The 19,123-nt window shown below is 40.0% G+C and overlaps 1 protein-coding gene and 1 pseudogene across 1 annotated transcript; one reads left to right on the top strand and one right to left on the bottom strand.

Moving 5' to 3' along the window:
- The first annotated feature begins 6,541 nt into the window (after positions 1–6,541).
- On the top strand, positions 6,542–18,912 carry tspan4b (tetraspanin 4b). The gene is made up of 8 exons (XM_006805028.3): positions 6,542–6,887; positions 9,832–9,901; positions 10,070–10,261; positions 10,396–10,470; positions 14,748–14,843; positions 15,785–15,898; positions 17,197–17,280; positions 17,769–18,912. Exons 1-8 carry the CDS (start codon positions 6,880–6,882, stop codon positions 17,835–17,837), a joined length of 708 nt encoding a protein of 235 aa, XP_006805091.1. The 5' UTR covers positions 6,542–6,879; the 3' UTR covers positions 17,838–18,912.
- Positions 18,276–18,394, bottom strand: LOC118455322 (5S ribosomal RNA; annotated as a pseudogene).
- Positions 18,913–19,123: the final 211 nt, after the last annotated feature.

Here is a 19,123-nt window from a genome sequence, read left to right as displayed (position 1 = left end):
GCACAGGTCCTGGTGTTGTGAAGAAGCAACGGGAAGCAACACAGGCTCTTGTTGTGGTCAAGATATCCTCAGCGAAGCCTCTAGAGCTGTCTCAGAGCCTCCTGGAGACTGGCAGTTAATCTCATGGTAGTGAAACTAAAAGGAGGAATGAAATAATAGGAAAGAAAAATATTCCGCTCTTCTCCCCACTGCAAGATTACCTGCGGTGTGCATCCTGTCCTGTCGGTGGCGCTGTCACTTGGTGTTCGCTCGCTCTGTGGTATAGTATCACTTCCTGTTCCTGCTCAAACACAGTGGTGTTTCTGAGTAGCTTATTTGCTTAGCAGTTTAATTAACAACTTTTAAATACATTCTTTTTTCATAGTATAATCTTCACGTGCTTCATCCGAAGCACACTTTCTGTGTACTCACTACCTAATTTATAGCCAATGTTTAGTTACTCCTCGGCCTCCTTTAGCAGTAATGATATCTGTAACAAATGTAGCATATTTGCAGCTCTGGAGGCCAGGATTACTGAACTGGAGACTCGGCTTCGCACCCTTCACTCACCCTTAGCTAGCCAGGCCCCTGTAGCTGGTGCAGCCAAAGATAGCGTAGGCCCCGCTAGCTGTTCCCCGGCAGATCCCAAGCAGCTGCGGAAAGAGGGCGGCTGGGTAACGGTGAGGAGGAAGCATAGTCCTAAACAGAAGCCCCAGGTACACCACCAACCCGTTCATTTGTCTAACCGTTTTTCCCCACTCGGTGACACACCCGCTGGGGGTCAAACTCTGGTAATTGGTGATTCTGTTCTCAGACATGTGAAGCTAGAGACACCGGCAACCATAGTCAATTGTCTTCCAGGGTCAGAGCAGGCGACATTGAAGGAAATTTAAAACTGCTGGCTAAGGGTAAACGTAAATTCAGTAAAATCATAATTCACGTCGGCAGTAATGACACCCGGTTACGCCAATCGGAGGTCACTAAAATCAATATTGAATCGGTGTGCAACTTTGCCAAAACAATGTCGGACTCTGTAGTTTTCTCTGGTCCCCTCCCCAATCAGACCAGGAGTGACATGTTTAGCCGCATGTTCTCCTTAAATTGCTGGCTGTCTGAGTGGTGTCCCAGAAATGATGTGGGCTTCATAGATAATTGGCAAACCTTCTGGAGGAAACCTGGTCTTGTTAGGAGAGATGGCATCCATCCCACTTTGGATGGAGCAGCTCTCATTTCTAGAAATATCGACAAATTTATTAAACCCCTCAAAATATGACTATCCAGAGTTGGGACCAGGAAGCAGAGTTGCAGTCTTACATGCCTCTCTGCAGCTTCTCTCCTCCTGCTACCCCCCCAAAAACCCATCTCCATAGAGACTGTGTCAGCTTCCAAAAAGACAAAAAACAAACTAAAAACCAGCAACAAACAACTTAAACATTTACAAAGAAAGAACAATACAGTATCCACATCTGAACCAAAGAGTAAAACAGTGAAATGTGGATTATTAAATATTAGGTCTCTCTCCTCCAAGTCTCTGTTAGTACATGACTTAATAATTGATCAACAAATTGATTTACTCTGCCTTACAGAAACCTGGTTGCAGCAGGATGATTATGTTAGCTTAAATGAATCAACACCCCCGAGTCATTCTAACTACCAGAAATCTCGAAGCACAGGTCGAGGGGGCGGTGTGGCAGCAATTTTTCACACCAGTCTATTAATTAATGAAAGACCAAGACAGACTTTTAATTCATTTGAAAGCCTGATGCTTAACATTGTCCACCCCAGCTGTGAAACTCAGAAACCAGTCTTACTTGTTATCATCTATCGTCCACCTGGGCCTTACACAGAGTTTCTGTCTGATTTCTCAGACTTTATATCTAATTTAGTTCCTGAGCTCAGATAAAATAATTATTGTGGGTGATTTTAACATCCATGTTGATGCTAAAAATGACAGCCTCAACATGGCATTTAATCTGTTGTTAGACTCAATTGGTTTCTCTCAAAATGTAAAAGAACCCACCCACCACTTTAATCACACTCTAGATCTTGTTTTAACATATGGCATAGAAACTGAACATTTAACAGTGTTTCCTGAAAACCCTCTCCTGTCTGATCATTTCTTGATAACATTTACATTTACAATAATTGATTACGCAGCAGTGGAGAGTGGACTTTATCAAAGTAGATGTCTTTCTGAAAGCGCTGTAACTAAGTTTAAGAATATAATCCAGCCACTGTTATCATCGTCAATGCCCTGTACCAACACAGAGCAGAGCAGCTATCTGAACGCTACCCCAACAGAGGTCGATTATCTTGTTAATAATTTCACCTCCTCACTACGTACGACTCTGGATACTGTAGCTCCAGTGAAAACTAAGGTCTCTAATCAGAAGTACCTGACCCCGTGGTATAATTCTCAAACACGTGCCCTAAAGCAGATGACTCGTAATCTGGAGAGGAAATGGCGTGTCACAAATTTAGAGGATCATCATTTAGCCTGGAGAAATAGTTTGTTGCTTTATAAGAAAGCCCTCCGCAAAGCCAGAACAGCTTACTACTCATCACTGATTGAAGAAAATAAGAACAACCCCAGGTTTCTCTTCAGCACTGTAGCCAGGCTGACAAAAAGTCAGAGCTCTTTTGAGCCAACCATCCCTTTAACGTTAACTAGTGATGACTTCATGAACTTCTTCACAAATAAAATTTTTATCATTAGAGAAGAAATGACCAATAATCATCCCACAGATATAATATTATCTACAGCTACTCTTAGTACCATTGATGTTAAGTTAGACTCTTTTTCTCCAATCGATCTTTCTGAGTTAACTTCAATAATTACTTCCTCCAAACCATCAACGTGTCTTTTAGACCCCATTCCTACAAAACTGCTCAAAGAAGTCCTGCCATTGATTAATTCTTCGATCTTATATATGATCAACCTATCTCTAATAATCGGCTATGTACCACAGGCCTTCAAGGTGGCTGCAGTTAAACCTTTACTCAAAAAGCCATCTCTAGACCCAGCAGTCTTAGCTAATTATAGGCCAATCTCCAACCTTCCTTTCATATCAAAAATCCTTGAAAGAGTAGTTGTCAAACAGCTTACAGATCATCTGCAGTGGAATGGTTTATTTGAAGAGTTTCAGTCAGGTTTCAGAGTTCATCACAGCACAGAAACAGCTTTAGTGAAGGTTACAAATGATCTTCTTATGGCCTCTGACAGTGGACTCATCTCTGTGCTTGTCCTTCTTGACCTTAGTGCAGCATTCGATACTGTTGACCATAATATTCTATTAGAGCGATTAGAACATACTGTAGGTATTACAGGTATTGCACTGCAGTGGTTTGTATTATATCTATCTAATAGACTCCAATTTGTGCATGTAAATGGAGAGTCCTCTTCACTCACTGAGGTTAATTATGGAGTTCCACAGGGTTCAGTGCTAGGACCAATTCTGTTTACATTATACATGCTTCCCCTAGGCAGCATCATTAGAAGATATAGCATACATTTTCAGTGCTATGCAGATGACACCCAGCTCTATCTGTCCATGAAGCCAGATAACACACACCAATTAGTTAAACTGCAGGAATGTCTTAAAGACATAAAGACTTGGATGGCCACTAACTTTCTGCTTCTTAACTCAGATAAAACTGAGGTCATTGTACTCGGCGCTGAAAAGCTTAGAAATATGGTATCTAACCAGATTCTTACTCTGGATGGCATTACCTTGGCCTCCAGAAACACTGTGAGGAACCTTGGAGTCATTTTTATATGTCCTTCAACACACATATTAAACAAATATGTAAGACTGCGTTCTTCCATTTGCGCAACATCTCTAAAATTAGAAATATCCTGTCTCAGAGTGACGCTGAAAAACTAGTTCATGCATTTATTACTTCCAGGCTGGACTACTGCAATTCATTATTATCAGGATGTCCAAAAAACTCACTGAAAAGCCTTCAGCTAATCCAAAATGCTGCAGCAAGAGTACTGACAGGGACTAGAAAGAGAGAGCATATTTCTCCTGTTTTGGCTTCCCTTCATTGGCTTCCTGTTAAATCCAGAATTGAATTCAAAATCCTGCTCCTCACATACAAGGTCTTAAATAATCAGGCCCCATCTTATCTTAATGACCTTGTAGTACCATATCACCCTATTAGAGCACTTCGCTCCCGCTCTGCAGGCCTACTTGTTGTTCCTAGAGTATTTAAAAGTAGAATGGGAGGGAGAGCCTTCAGTTTTCAGGCCCCTCTTCTGTGGAACCAGCTTCCAGTTTGGATTCGGGAGACAGACACTATGTCTACTTTTAAGATTAGGCTTAAAACTCTCCTTTTTGCTAAAGCATATAGTTAGGGCTGGACCAGGTGACCCTGAATCCTCCCTTAGTTATGCTGCAATAGATGTAGGCTGCCGGGGGATTCCCATGATGCATTGAGTTTTTCCTTTCCAGTCACCTTTCTCGCTCACTATGTATTAACAGACCTCTCTGTGTTGAATCATATCTGTTATTAACCTCTGTCTCTCTTCCACAGCATGTCTTTTATCCTGTCTTCCTTCTCTCACCCCAACCGGTCGCAGCAGATGGCCGCCCCTCCCTGAGCCTGGTTCTGCCGGAGGTTTCTTCCTGTTAAAAGGGAGTTTTTCCTTCCCACTGTCGCCAAAGTGCTTGCTCATAGGGGGTCATATGATTGTTGGGTTTTTCTCTGTATCTATGAAGCACCTTGAGGCGACTTTTGTTGTGATTTGGCGCTATATAAATAAAATTGAATTGAATTGAATTGCTCTTCTTCCCTCTTCTGGGAGGCAGTGGGGAGGTAGAGCGTACAGCCCAATCTGGCGAGGAGGTGTTGGAAGTGTATCTCACTTACTTGTCTTACTTCTCTCTATCACCTTTTCTGTCCCTTTAAAAAAAAATGAGGCTCCATAAATTTTAAAGAGGTAAGCATTTCTCAGGTGCAGTGAATAGATAGAATAAACTGTAGAAAACTAAACAGCAGAAAGGAGAAGAGAAATGACAATTTTAACATAAACCATTGACACACTTCTGATCAACCCTGGGAGGGCCTCCTAGGATTAGGGTGTCTAGTGATAATGGCCGAAATATCCGATGAATCCAAGGTCCACTACTGACGATATGTCCCAAATTTTAATATTATAATTTAGATTAGATCTTTAATCCCCAAACCTAACCAAGGAAAAATGGCAGATTAGCTTGAGTAAAAGAACAAAAGTTAAGGCACACAACGATGTGTGCCGCTGGTAGTTTCTGGGCTGCTTTTCCTCATAACAGCCATCCCCCAAGATTTTCTCCATCTAAAGCAATGCATTGTCAGAGATTCTAACAGCTAGTGCTTTTACTGAATAATGTGATGATTAGTTGGTCTTGTGTACATGTCTATCTCTGCAGTAAATATGTCATTCTTTTTCCTGAGTCTGCAGACTCAGGATTTTAGCATTGCCCCGACCTTACAGCAAGAAGGTCCTGATTAATAACTTGACTGGGGACTGGATGGATTCTAGTGTCCATTTCCTCTGGGTACTCCAGCTTTTTCCACATTCCAAAACATATATATTTATTTATTGATTATTCTGTGCTAGACTATAGAATAAACTGTTGTATAAATGTATGGTAAACATGTGATTTGTATGTTTTGAGACAGTAAGATGAGAAACGCACCATTTCAATTCAATTCAATTCAATTCAATTCAGTTTTATTTATATAGCGCCAAATCACAACAAAAGTCGCCTCAAGGCGCTTCATAGATACAGAGAAAAACCCAACAATCATATGTCCCCCTATGAGCAAGCACTTTGGCGACAGTGGGAAGGAAAAACTCCCTTTTAACAGGAAGAAACCTCCGGCAGAACCAGGCTCAGGGAGGGGCGGCCATCTGCTGCGACCGGTTGGGGTGAGAGAAGGAAGACAGGATAAAAGACATGCTGTGGAAGAGAGACAGAGGTTAATAACAGATATGATTCAATGCAGAGAAGTCTATTAATACATAGTGATTGAGAAAGGTGACTGGAAAGGAAAAACTCAATGCATCATGGGAATCCCCCGGCAGCCTACGTCTATTGCAGCATAACTAAGGGAGGATTCAGGGTCACCTGGTCCAGCCCTAACTATATGCTTTAGCAAAAAGGAGAGTTTTAAGCCTAATCTTAAAAGTAGCACCATATAAATGCAAGTACATTATTTACTGTTCATAGCTTGACAATAACAAGAAATATGTAATATCACCTGAAGAGCAACAGAGGAACTGAAATACTCAGGAGTGACATGTGAAAAACAAAGAAAATGGATCTTTTGTCAGAAATCCTTTATGTTTAGACATGTCTGCAGTTATCTGAAGTAAAGCAACTTGCTCAGGATATTTTGTATGCTTGTGTTTGTTCCTAGGTGTTCTTAAATGTGTAGTGACCAAAAATTTCTTAAACCAAGAAAAAAAGACAGAGTAAGCAGGCCACATTAGACTTTAGAGGCTGTGGCCTGGAGGAGGGATAAGTAATGTGATAAACTGTGAAGGGGGAGGGACATAGAGTGCAGTCCACAACCATCTGGAAACAGGGAGAGAGGAAGGGAGAAACAGAGAGGAAGTGAAAGAGTGGGACAGACATAGACGAAGGTCTGTTAGAAAAAAGGAACAAAAGAGTGGTATAAAGAACTTTAATATGAAAATTTTAAAGTCTGACAGAGGACCATGAAAAATGAACATTAACATGGTCTAGAGAAGAGAAGAGAAGAGAAGAGAAGATCCAGAAAACAAACTGAAAAGGCTGTTTGCTCTAGGAAAGACATCTGAAAAGGAAAACCAAGTAAAGATCCAAGTCAGGAGCTGAAGGAGCCTGGAACAGGAGCGTCACAAAGACCAGAGACTTTGAAGATTTGAACCACATGCTAAGGTAAAGTATGTACAGAAATGCTACACTATCAGAAGTATTAGTTAGATACAGTATGTCCCTCCCTATATTTTAAAACTCTATTTTGGTGTTTGCTTCCCCCTCCTACCTTCAAGATTTTCACTAATTTAAAGACATAAAGGAATAAAGATGGCTGTGTTAAGGATAGGAGTGAAGAGCTCGAGAATAAATGAGAAAATTGAACTGTATTTTTGGATCTTGATAATGTTTAAAATATGTTTAAAATAAATGTGCCAAACATTTTTGCTTTCATGAAGCTATTCGCTTTTGGACACAGCTGGTAACTCTTAAACTCTAAAAAAAAAAGAGAGAGAGAGACGGGATATGTTTCTGTGTTCTACCAATAGAAAATTGGTAGAAACCACTTTTTCTATCAGATGGATATACTTCTTTGCAACATTTTTGCTGAAAATAGGCCAGGGTGGGACTAGCCTGACAAGAAAAATTACATAATGTGTCAAGTGCCTTATATGAAGATATTACTTTTATTAATATACATAAGTTTTGGCAGACTACACAAATTGTACTGAATGAAAATCTCATTATCTGAGATAATAATTTCTCTGTATTTTTTATTTAAATCTTATGATTAAGTTTGAGGGCTTCATCTTCCATCACCCGTTTTATTGTCTGTTCTGTGAACTTGCAAAAATAAATTATGTGCAAATTTCCCCAAATCTCCTACACACAAATTAATAATCAGTTGATCAGACTGTTGTGACCCAGGAAAATTAGGTGCTAAAACAAAGGTAAGAAATGCAGTCAGGAATGTAAGATACTGTTATAAATATTTGCCCCATATGTTGCAAATTTGTGTTGCAAGATTTATTATATCATTATTAATAATGATAATTCAGTGGGTGTGGATCAGTGTGACAAATTAATTAAAATCAGAAATCACAATAAATCAGCAATAAAAGAAGACCTAATTTTCAATTTGCACACACAAGTAAACATGCAACACTCAAGGGACAAAGAAATAGTCTTGAGTCATTGCTAATATCATATTAGCTACTTATTAACAATAAATCTTATATTACTTCATATAAATTTCTTTTACAGTTTGAATTCCTAAGTACCATAGCTACATTTGAGGCATCCTGGATATTTTTTTCAGATAACTTTGGGTTAGTCTGTTTTCCAGCTCATTCCCCACACTAATCACTGAAACATGGTTTCCTCGGAATTTTGTGTTGTTATAAAATAAAAACCAAATCTGGGCCTTGGGCTCTGTGACTCACAAAGGCATGTAAAATAACTTGAGTATTGTAACTGGGTCTAGTGAGTAGGGGAGGGAACTTCCTTCCTGTCGGAAACTTCCTGTGTGGAGTCAGTAGTCCATGGCACAAGTGTTTATAAATGAAGACTTTCCCACTAAAGTTGGGTTTCAAGCAAGTCAAATTCAAGAACCTTTCAAGTATTGTTAAAAAGTGTTCCAATGCTCTATGATGTGCTAGTTAACAATTTTGCTATGCAAGCAAAAGGTTGCTGGCTCGATACCAGCCAGAAATGCAAGTGGTTCCGTCAGAAAAAGCATCCAGTGGTAAACCCTGCCAAATCAAAACTACCTGCTACGGTGAGCCATTATGGCATCGGAGGAGTAGAAGTTAGGGGAGGGGAGCAAATAAGATAAGATAAAGAGCGCGTGATGCTGTGAAATTGCGAGGTTTGAGATTTACAAAACTGCTGCGCCGGCTGCCAGATTATACTCTAAACTAGTGAAATTATGACTTTAATTTAAACAAACATCTGTCAGCAAACTTTAATCAAACATACAACCACTAATGATATCACAACGCAGAATGGAGGAACTCGAAGATTCCTCTACGGATATTTTGAGCAGCACGTCACGGAAAAATCCGCCGGACCAACATAAATATAACAGATACTGAGGACCTACTCACAACCGACATTCAGATACGCGAGTCCACAAACAAAAGCTATTAACTCTAAACGCGGACAAGAAATCCCTAAAACACATTCACGACATGTAAACAAGACGTATGCGAGACATTGATTTTCTCTGGAATCCCGGCCAGATAACACCGAAACGTGGATTAGAAACTTCATGCAGTCTCGTCTCAGAGCCTGATCTTATCATTGCTAAGTTTGAACATTTCCAGTTTAAAGAACTTGTTAAAACCAAACAGTGTGAATTAAAAGAAATATCTTTTGGTATGAACGGCCAGTTTCCTAGGGAAATCAACAACGGACGTAAAGTAATTTTGCCCATTCTAAAACGACACAGACAGAAGGGCAAACACGCCTCTCTTGTCGTGGATAACTGTTACATCGACAGACAGTTGTTACAGGATCCCACTACCACCCCTGTGGCTTGTCTGAATGGATAAGTAGACAAAATGATCAAAACCATATAGCAAAATTATAATCGTTAGATAAGAGGAAATTTTTCTACCTGGGTATATTGACAGTGTAGTGAAAAAGAAACAGATTTTTAAATACACATTCACAATCTTTCACTCGTCAACTCTTTTTACTTCAGCTTTTTTTCCCCAATAATGCATTAGATTTTTGTTTCTTTTTGGGAGACAGATGAGTGCAAGTGGTCTGAGCAGAACTCTATGATAGAAAGTTAGCAGAGGTGGAACAGGCTTTCACAAAATATTTTGCTTTTTAAGGATAGTATTCTGAATGGCTTCAGCACTGTTGGTTAGACATAGAAAGTGTGCCAAACTTAACTTACTCTTTTGACACAGATCCCTCAACACTTTATAAGACACCCAAAACACAGCACAACAAACCATGAAAGATTATTAATTTATATTTAACTATGTTTTTCAGAACAAAACAATGTACTGTATGTAATGTATTTCACATAGGCTAAAAAAAACTAAATAACTGAAATTGATCAGACAAATATTGTTAAAAGATCTCTCGTTGTCCTATTTCCCTCTCTCTTTTCCAGGATGCCAGTGTCACAGGGCTGTTTATGTGTTGTCAAGTATTTGATGTTTGTCTTTAATCTCATCTTCTGGGTTAGTATTTGCAGAATTTTTAATTGATTTCTAAGTTGGCTTTGTGTTTAATTTAAGATTTCTTTGTGGTCTCTACCAATTTAGTGTTGTATGCTGCATTCATTCACTCACACTGTCTTCCACTCTGTACTAAATTTTGGCTGTGTTAACATTACATTTCCTGAGAAGCTAGGAGGATGTGGCCTGTTTGGAGTTGGAGTCTGGCTGTCCTTCACGCAGTCAGAGTTTTCCTCTCTTCCACTTTCATTTCCGTCTCTCTCAGCTGCCAATCTGCTGCTAGTTGCTGGTGGTATTACTATGATAACAGGCTTTCTGGGTTGTCTTGGAGCGCTTAAGGAGCAGCGTTGTCTATTGTTTACGGTAAGACTTCATCCACATGTAATAAAGGTACCTTATGTTGAGAAATTCTAATCTTAGTGTGAAAACATATTAGTGGGGTAAGCCACCCTTGAATGAATCGCTTCACTCTCCAACTGCTCTTATCGTCTCTGCAGTTCTTTTTGATCCTGTTACTCCTGGTCCTGACAGAAGTGACTCTCGTTTTAGTTATCCACATTTTTCATGACCAGGTAAGCTCACTCTCTACAAGGTTCACATTTTCATTTATTTTTCTTTATTTTCATTTTGAGGTGCTCCAGAACAATAAAAAAAAAAATCAAAGTGTCAGTTGTGCAAGGCCATGAACAGGTTTAGTTGGACAGATGAGGATCATAGAGACAGGGTGAGATGGGGGCAAATGTTCTGTTTTGGAGACCACTAAAAGGAGCAGTTGAAAGAAGAAAAAGAAGCAGAGTTGCTGCAGTAAAATGTACACAGTAAGGAATGTGAAAATATGTAACGATCCCATAGTTAAATTTGAGAAGACTCATTAGAAAAGGCTAAATTAGGAAGAAAAAAAAAGAAGAAAAATGAACAATTGGGAATTAGCACTTCTAAGAATCAAACCAGCATATTTTAGTTAAAAAAAATCTTTTAAAAAAAGGAATATTTCTCTAAAAGTTAAATAGCTTAGAAAATAATATATTCAAAACGTCATAAAGCATAAAAATAAATCTATGAAAGGGGCAAGTGCCTATACATTGTCTTTTTACTTGGGAGCAATGGGAGCATTTCATGGTTCAGTAGCTGTCCCAAAGCTACTTGGGTATGCCAGCTGAAAGTGTCAGGGACTCATCCACCAACCTTTTTGTTGGTAAACGACCTGTTCTGTGACGTAAACTGCATTTTCTTGTGTCGTCATATATATCTATATATCTATATATCTATATATCTATATATATATATATAGATATATATATATATGTGTGTGTGTGTGTATATGTATATGTATGTATATGTATATGTATGTATATATATATACATGACCCCACATAACCCCACAAGCTGCATGTCTATGCAGCTTGTGGGGATAGGTTAATTGGATAATCCAAATTGTCACTAGGTGTGAATGTGCAAATGAAAGTGAGTGCGAATGGTTGTCTGTCTCTGTGTGTTGGCCCTGCGACAGACTGGCGACCTGTCCAGGGTGTACCCCGCCTCTCGCCCTATGACAGCTGGGATAGGCTCCAGCGCCCCCCGCGACCCTGAAAAGGATAAGCGGAAGCGAATGGATGGGATGGATGGAGATATATATATATATATATATATATATATATATGTGTGTGTGTGTGTGTATATACACTTCTGACAGTCTGACAGCCGCTGAAAGGAATCTCTGCCACTGAAGGAGCTGATCAGTGCTGTTAGAGTCTCCTGCACGGGGTGGAAGATGTTGTCTTCCAGGGATGACAGCTTAGTCACCATTCTCCTGTCACTCACCACCTCCACTGGGTCCAGACATCATCCTAGAACACAGCTGGCCCTCCGGATCAGCCTGTTCAGTCGCTTCCTGTCCCCAGCAGAGATGCTGGTGCCCCAGCAGACCACATCGTAAAAAAATGTCTGAGGCCACCACAGAGTCACAGAAGGTCTTCAGGAGTGGGCCCTTCACTCCAAAAGACCTGAGCCTCCTCAGCAGGTACAGCCTGCTCTTCCCTTTCCTGTAGGGACCATCTGAATTGTGAATCCAGTCCAGTTTATTGTTCAGATGAAAACTAAGGTACTTGTAGCTGTCCACAGCCTCAATGTCCATACCTTGGATGTTCAGTGGTTGCAGTGGAGAATGTTTGTGCCTGCAGAAGTCTACCACCAGCTCCTTCGTTTTTCTAGTGTTGATCTGCTGGCACCAGTCCACAAAGCCTTGGGTCAGTTCTCTGTACTCCCTGTCGTCCCCATCAGTGATGAGGCCAACTATTGCAGAGTCCTTAGAGAACTTCTGCAGGAAGCACTGGGTGAAGTTGTGGGAGAAGTGTAGATGGTGAAGAGGAATGGAGCCATAACCGTTCCCTGTGGGGCCCCCGCTCTGCAGAAGACCCTGTCCGACACACAGTCCTGAGTTCTGGTCCGTGTGGTCCGTTGGTGAGATAGTCCAGTATCCATGTTGTGAGGTGATGGTCCACTCCTGAGTTCTCCAGCTTGTTCTTCAGGACTGTGGGAAGAATGGTGTTAAAGGCACTGGAGAAATCAAAGAACATGATTCTCACAGTGCTCCCAGCGGTCTCCAGGTGAGAGAGGGAACAATGTAGGAGGTGAATGACGGCATCATCCACTCCAGCTCCTGCTGGTAGGCAAAATTAAGTGAGTCCAGTGATGAGTTCACCAGGGGCTGAAGCTGAGCCAGGACCAGCCGCTCCAGGGTCTTCATCAGGTGGGATGTCAGAGCCACCGGCCTGTAGCTGTTGAGGTCCTTTGGATGTGGAGTCTTTGGCACTGGTACCACACAATTGGTTTTCCAGAGCTGTGGAACTCTCCCCAGCCTCAGGCTCAGGTCGAAGATGTGCTCCATCACCTCAGACAGTTGATCTGCGCAGGACCTGACAACCTGATGCCATCTGGACCCACTTCCTTCCTGGCTTTAATCCTCCTCATTTGCCTTCTAACCCAGATGGTTGAGTGAGAGACATGCTGGCAATGTGTGCTGGATGTGTACTGGATGCTGTGGTTGGGGGTGGGGAGTAGTGACCAGGGTGTGTGGGGGAGGTGTGAAGTGTCTGGGGTGTCAAAGGTGGAACAGCAGCAGTGGGGGTGGGTGAGTCTGCAGCCGATGTTGAAGACTGCATCCTGGATGAATAGAATAGAATAGAATTCAACTCATGTCACAAGTACAAGGCAACGAAATGCAGTTTGCATCCATCCAGAAAGTGCTTTGGAAATAATATAGATATATTACAAAATATGGATCTATTATAGGTATGTTACAATGTACATGGTATGAAGGTATGTTATGAATATGCTATAACTATAAGTATGCACAGGCTGTAGTGAGTGTACAAGCTATGTACAGGTTATGAACAGGATATAAATATGGTTAAAAATATGAAAACTATACAGATTGCAGATATACAATTGTGAGTATTAATAAACAGTTATAAACAGTTGTAAAACTATAATTATTGTATTGTACAGAATGATTGTCTATACAACCTTTACAGTAGTGTAGTTTAGATCAGTGAGATATGTGGATAATTTCTACAGTAGTTATATAAAGTGCTAGTGGTTGTAATTGGTGGTTCAGTCCATGTTATTATTGTGTGTATGAGGATACAGTTGGTAATCAAACCTGTTAAAGAAATGATTCAGTTCATTTGCCCACCTCGCATCCCCCATGGGCAGAAGGTGTTAATCTTTGTGCCCCAAGATGATTCCAAGGCATCTCCAGACTTCTTTAACATTATTCTGCTGAAGCTGAACTGATCAGTCCTTTCAGCTCTATCTGCACCCCTTTCAGCTCCTCCCTGTCTCCAAATTTGAAAGCCTTCCTCTTCTGCTTGAGGACAGCTTTTATTTCTTGCGTAATCCATGGTTTGTTGTTGGAGAAGCAACACGAGGTCTTAGATAAGTTAATTTAGGCTGTAACGAAGGTCACAAGGCTGTCACTGTCCTTCCCGTGGTCGTCACAAAGCACCTCCCACACAGTAGAGTCAAAACAGTCTTTTAGAGCCTCCTCGCTCAGTGTAAATTTGTTGTCACCTTAAAAAAACTCAACATGCAACCACTGATGTCTAAATCACTAGCAACAAAAGCGAGTACACCCCTAAGTGAAAATATCCAAACTGTGCCCAAAGTGTCAATATTTTGTGTGGCCACCATTATTTTCATGCCTTAACCCTGTTGGCCATGGAGTTCACTAGAGCTTCACAAGGTGCCACTGGAAACTTCTTCCACTCCTCCATGATGAAATCATGGAGCTGGTGGATGTTAGAGACTTTGCACTCCTCCACCTTCTATTTAAGGATGCCCCACAGATGCTCAATAGGGTTTAAGTCTGGAGACATGCTTGTGCCTGAGACCTCGTAACACTAATGAGTCACATGACACCAGGAAGAGAAAATGGCTAATTGGGCACAATTTGGACATTTTCACCTTGGGGTGTACTCACTCTTGTTGCCATCGGCAAGTAGGCAATAATGGCTGTGTGTTGAGTTATATAGAGGGGACAGCAAACTTACACTGTTATACAATCTGTAAACTGACTACTTTACATTGTATCAAAGTAAGGGGTGTACTCACTTTTGTGAGATACTTAGCCCTGCGACAGCCTGTCGCCCTGCGACAGCTGGAATAGGCTCCATATATATATATATATACATATATATATATATATATATATATATATATATATATATATATATATATATATATATATATATACGTGCCACTCTGTCTATATTATATATTATATATATATACAATTGATTTTTTTATGATTAATTGTATATCCTTGTTTCGTTCACTGTCTTTTTGTCAGCTGGATTCAAAAGCACAAAAAGAATTAAAGGAAGATATGAAGATGTATGAATCAGATCCTGGCCTTAAGAATTCCTGGGACAATGTCCAGAAAATGGTGAGCATTTTTACTGAACAGCACATGAAAATAGAATAATCCTCTTTTCAACAGAATAACGGATATACTGTGTAGCCTGGGAAATTAGTTGCCACATGGGACACAATAACAGGGGTTCTTGCAGCATTTTAATGGCATACAGATAATATACAAAAAGGAAAAATCACAAAACATCCAATAAAAAAATATGCACTGAAAATACAACAGTGGCTCTGGCTACAGACAAAAACAAACGAAGGAACAAATTAATACCAAGCCAAAACCAAAATGATTGCAAAATGACTGTAGGCACTTACACTACAGTTTCACTAGCTTCATGTCTGGACACACTGGAGATTGCAGACTCTGCATCTTGCTACACATATAAGTTCATGGAGGTTTCTAGTCCGTGTGGAAGGTACTGATCACCAACGACAGTTACAAACACATGCACAGTCTTGTTAAATATTGCCTTAAAATTTTTAAAGTATTGACACAATAAAGTCTCAACACATTACAGTCATATTTGCCAAGGACTGTATGAAGCAATTTGCATCTTGCTATGAAGGACTGTATGAAGCAATTTCGCACCACAGTCTGCCATACATCTCCAGCTTGGTGCAGTCCAAACGCAACCCCAATTCAAAATAAACCTGACAAAACCATAGACCAAGATGCAGTTGGCAAAATCTAGAAGTAACTACTGTTCTTGGTGATGGTGCCACCTTGTGGTGGACGTTTGTCAGTTTAATGAACTTTACAGCCACAAATTATGAACATTAAAAAAACACAGATTCAAAATAAGTGATGAGAGTACATGACAAGAGTATAGGCACCCTAATAACCCAAGAGAAAACTGTCAAGTCAAAAGGATCTACATGAGTTTACACGTGTAAATGTTAAATGTAGATTAAATATTTGGTATTACTGTCCTCTTTGCATCCTGTCATCTGCTCTTCCAGTTCAAGTGCTGTGGCGTAACCAACAAAACAGACTGGTATAACGTGCTGCAGGGAAAGCTACCCTTATCATGTTGCTCAGTTGGGACACAGACCTGTGTTGAAGGATGGACTGAGGTTTGTTGCTTTTTAATTTTTATTTTTTGGGGGGGATAAACCTCTCAAATGAAACAGAATTTCCCTACAGATCAATGAATGTATGTGTCACACATACTGCTTGAGCAACTGCATACTAAAGTCTTTGCATTTTTCAGAGCAGAATTTGCTAACAAATCTTAGTTTGGTAACTACAAGATTTATGTTTCAGGAATTGTGTAGACTTCAACTCTGAGTCAGCTACCAGGGTAACAGACTCTGTGAACTAAACCTGAGGCTATGAAGCAAGATTTTGGCTTATCTGGGTAACTTTAGGGTTGGCCCATAGTTTTCTGTGGTCAACTACAAAGTTGGTTCACTTCTTACCAGGGTAGATCACTATAATGCGGTAGATCTAACCAGCTCTGCTCCAGCTTAGGTTCCAGATTCAAGATCAAAAGATATGAAATCACCCTAAGCAATTCTCCAGAAAAAAGCATCACAATTGCTGTAAGATCCCTTGGACCTCTGCAGGAAGAATAGCAGGTTCTTCAAAGTTTTCAAGTAATTGAAAACTCAACTGGCTTCTCTAAAAATGTAAAAGAACCCACCCACCACTTTAATGACACTCTAGATCTTGTTTTAACATATGGCATAGAAACTGTTTACATTTAAGAATATAATCCACCCACTGTTATCATGTTCAGTGGCCTGTACCAACACAGAGCATGAGCCTGGTTCTGTTGGAGGTTTCTTCCTGTTATAATGGAGTTTTTCCTTCCCAGTGTCGCCAAATTGATTGCTGGGTTTTTCTATGTATGTATCATTGTAGGGTCTACCTTACAATAGCCAGGGTCTACCTGGAGCTGAACAGAATTTGTGCCTGATCTTGCCTGAATTAAAAACGGATCACGGTTTGGATTTGACTTGCGGTTCAAATGGCAGCATAGGTTCTGATCCATAACAGAGCCTGTGATATCTTCTGGTTGATCTGGTCAAATAACTGAGACTATTTAGGCGATTTTTAAGTGGAAAATATGTTGAGACTCAGTTTCTGAATTCAGCCACCATTCTTTCCAACATGTTGTTTGATATTTAATGAGCGAATTCTAATCTGTGAACAAATTTGCATCTAACATAGTGTCTTTTACCCTGATAACTGACTCAGAGTTAACGTTAACTCTCTGGAGCAGAAAACAGGAGTTTCACACATCTCAGGGTTTAGGAACTCAGAGGTGCTAGCTAAACCTGCATCCTGGAATACAGCCCTGGCATTCTTCTTCGCTTTTCTTTCTATCTATAACTACTCTGCCTCAACTGTTTCCCCATGTCCTTTGCAGCCATGCTACCAGAAAGCAAGAAAGTGGCTGATAAAAAACATCACCTCTGTCCTGGTGTTTGGAGTGTGTATTGGTGTTGTGCAGGTAGACGATATTAATGTTTTCTATATACTATACATACATACTGTCCATAAACAAAATGTACATTTAAACTTAGTAACTGTTTGCCTACCCTTTAGGCTCATAAAACTTGAAATAACATATCTTTTGGTAATTATGTGTTGTAAGCTGTAGCTCACTTATTTGTACATTTACAATGAAAGGTGGTATAGATTCCAAAATCTTAGATCATATATCAGCTATTAGGAATATTTGTGTTTAGTCTGAATTTCTTGATTCAGTTATTCATGCTGATTGCTTTTAACTGGTCGAAATCACTTGCATTCGCTTATACACTGTGAATGTGAACATGGACAGCTGAGGACAGTGCAGACAAGTAGTTCTTATTATACAACATCCTAGTCCACCTGGAGTCTGAGTGCATAGTTGGTGCATTTCTGTGTAGTTCCTGTCATATGTAGCGTTAATGACTTGTTAATTAATGACCTGCACGTCTCCTCTTGTTTTGTCAGATTTTGGCCCTGGTGTTCTCCATGCTCATGTATTGTCAAATTCGTTCGGCCGAGAAACACTTGGACTAACTGCAGAAAAGCTGTTCAACAGATGTCACGTGATGCCTTTCAAACTCATCAACTGAATTTCTAAAATCAACACCGATTTACTTAGTTCTTCCACACCGCGCTGTACAAAGACATCTGTTAACTGGGATATATTAATTAACCTAGTAATGACTATCATTTCCTTCATTGTAGATACAATTTGACAAATATTTATTTAGTATATACTATATTTTAGCCTTTGGATGTCAGTTATCTAAGATGTAAAAAAAAGCACAGGGGAGCACTCTTAATGGACTGCTTCTTATATAGCGCTTTTTTACTGTCTTGGAGTACTCAATGCGCTCTATACAACACGCCGCATTCACCCATACACACCAGCACCAACCTTTGTCAGTGCTTTAACTCATACTCCAATGGATGCATCGGAGACCAAGTGGGGGTTAGTATCTTAGATTAGTAAGCTTAGAGCACCTGGTATTCCCAGGCAGTCTCCCATCCAAGTATTAATCAAGCCCAACACTGCTTAGCTTCCAAGCCCAGATGAGATCGAGCGTGCTCAGGGTGGTATGGCCGTAAGCACAAACTGCTGGTTCAGTTTGTGTATTTAGTCCAGCACGGTAGTAGCAGAAAATATATTTGACACATGGACCCTGGAAAATAGATTTTTATTTGACGTTTAATTCTAAATTTCTATCCTGTAAAATGTAGGCATAATGGATATACATCTGCTTCACTTATTTTACCGCAACAATTTTCAAATATCCTCATAGTCACTCAGAATGTAACTCTTGGTATTCCTTTATAGCCTATATATTCAAACTGATCCAGGGCAAAATGAATAAAATGAATAAAAATGAAATGAAATGTCGCTCCGTGTCTTTGGGCTGTGGGAGGAAGCCGAAGTACCCGGAGAGAACAACCCACGCAAACATGAGGAGAAGATGCAAACTCCACACAGAAAGGACTAAACATAAAACCAGTAATTTATCCCTTAGACATTACATCCCATGTGTGGCATATATCAGTGTTTTGCTTGTAAATTGGTGTAATTAATTAACACAAACAGTGAACTATTAAAACCTTAAGAGAACAGAGATGGATGTTTTATGTCAAAATAATGTAAAGTGCCTTTGCAAAAAAAAAAAAAAAAAAAAAAATCAATAAAAACATAAAAGGTAAACTCACAATTACATACATACAGTGTAAATTAAATGCAGCCTAGTAACAGAACAGAGAAATTTACATGAGGTTTCAGTTTTTTTGGTCACACAGGTCTGGGAGAATTGTACTTGCTACCTAACTAGTTA

This window comes from Neolamprologus brichardi, chromosome 4, assembly GCF_056152115.1.
Source record: "Neolamprologus brichardi isolate AB-2024 chromosome 4, ASM5615211v1, whole genome shotgun sequence".
NCBI lineage: Eukaryota > Metazoa > Chordata > Actinopteri > Cichliformes > Cichlidae > Neolamprologus > Neolamprologus brichardi.
The sequence above is the reverse complement of the archived record's forward strand: the minus strand, read 5'-3'. Positions and strand labels throughout refer to the sequence as shown.

Coding starts and splice junctions, on each gene's coding strand:
- tspan4b (XM_006805028.3), top strand. Junction 15,899..17,196: donor GTGTTGAAGGATGGACTGAG/GTTTGTTGCTTT, acceptor TGTCCTTTGCAG/CCATGCTACCAGAAAGCAAG. Junction 17,281..17,768: donor TGTGTATTGGTGTTGTGCAG/GTAGACGATATT, acceptor TTGTTTTGTCAG/ATTTTGGCCCTGGTGTTCTC.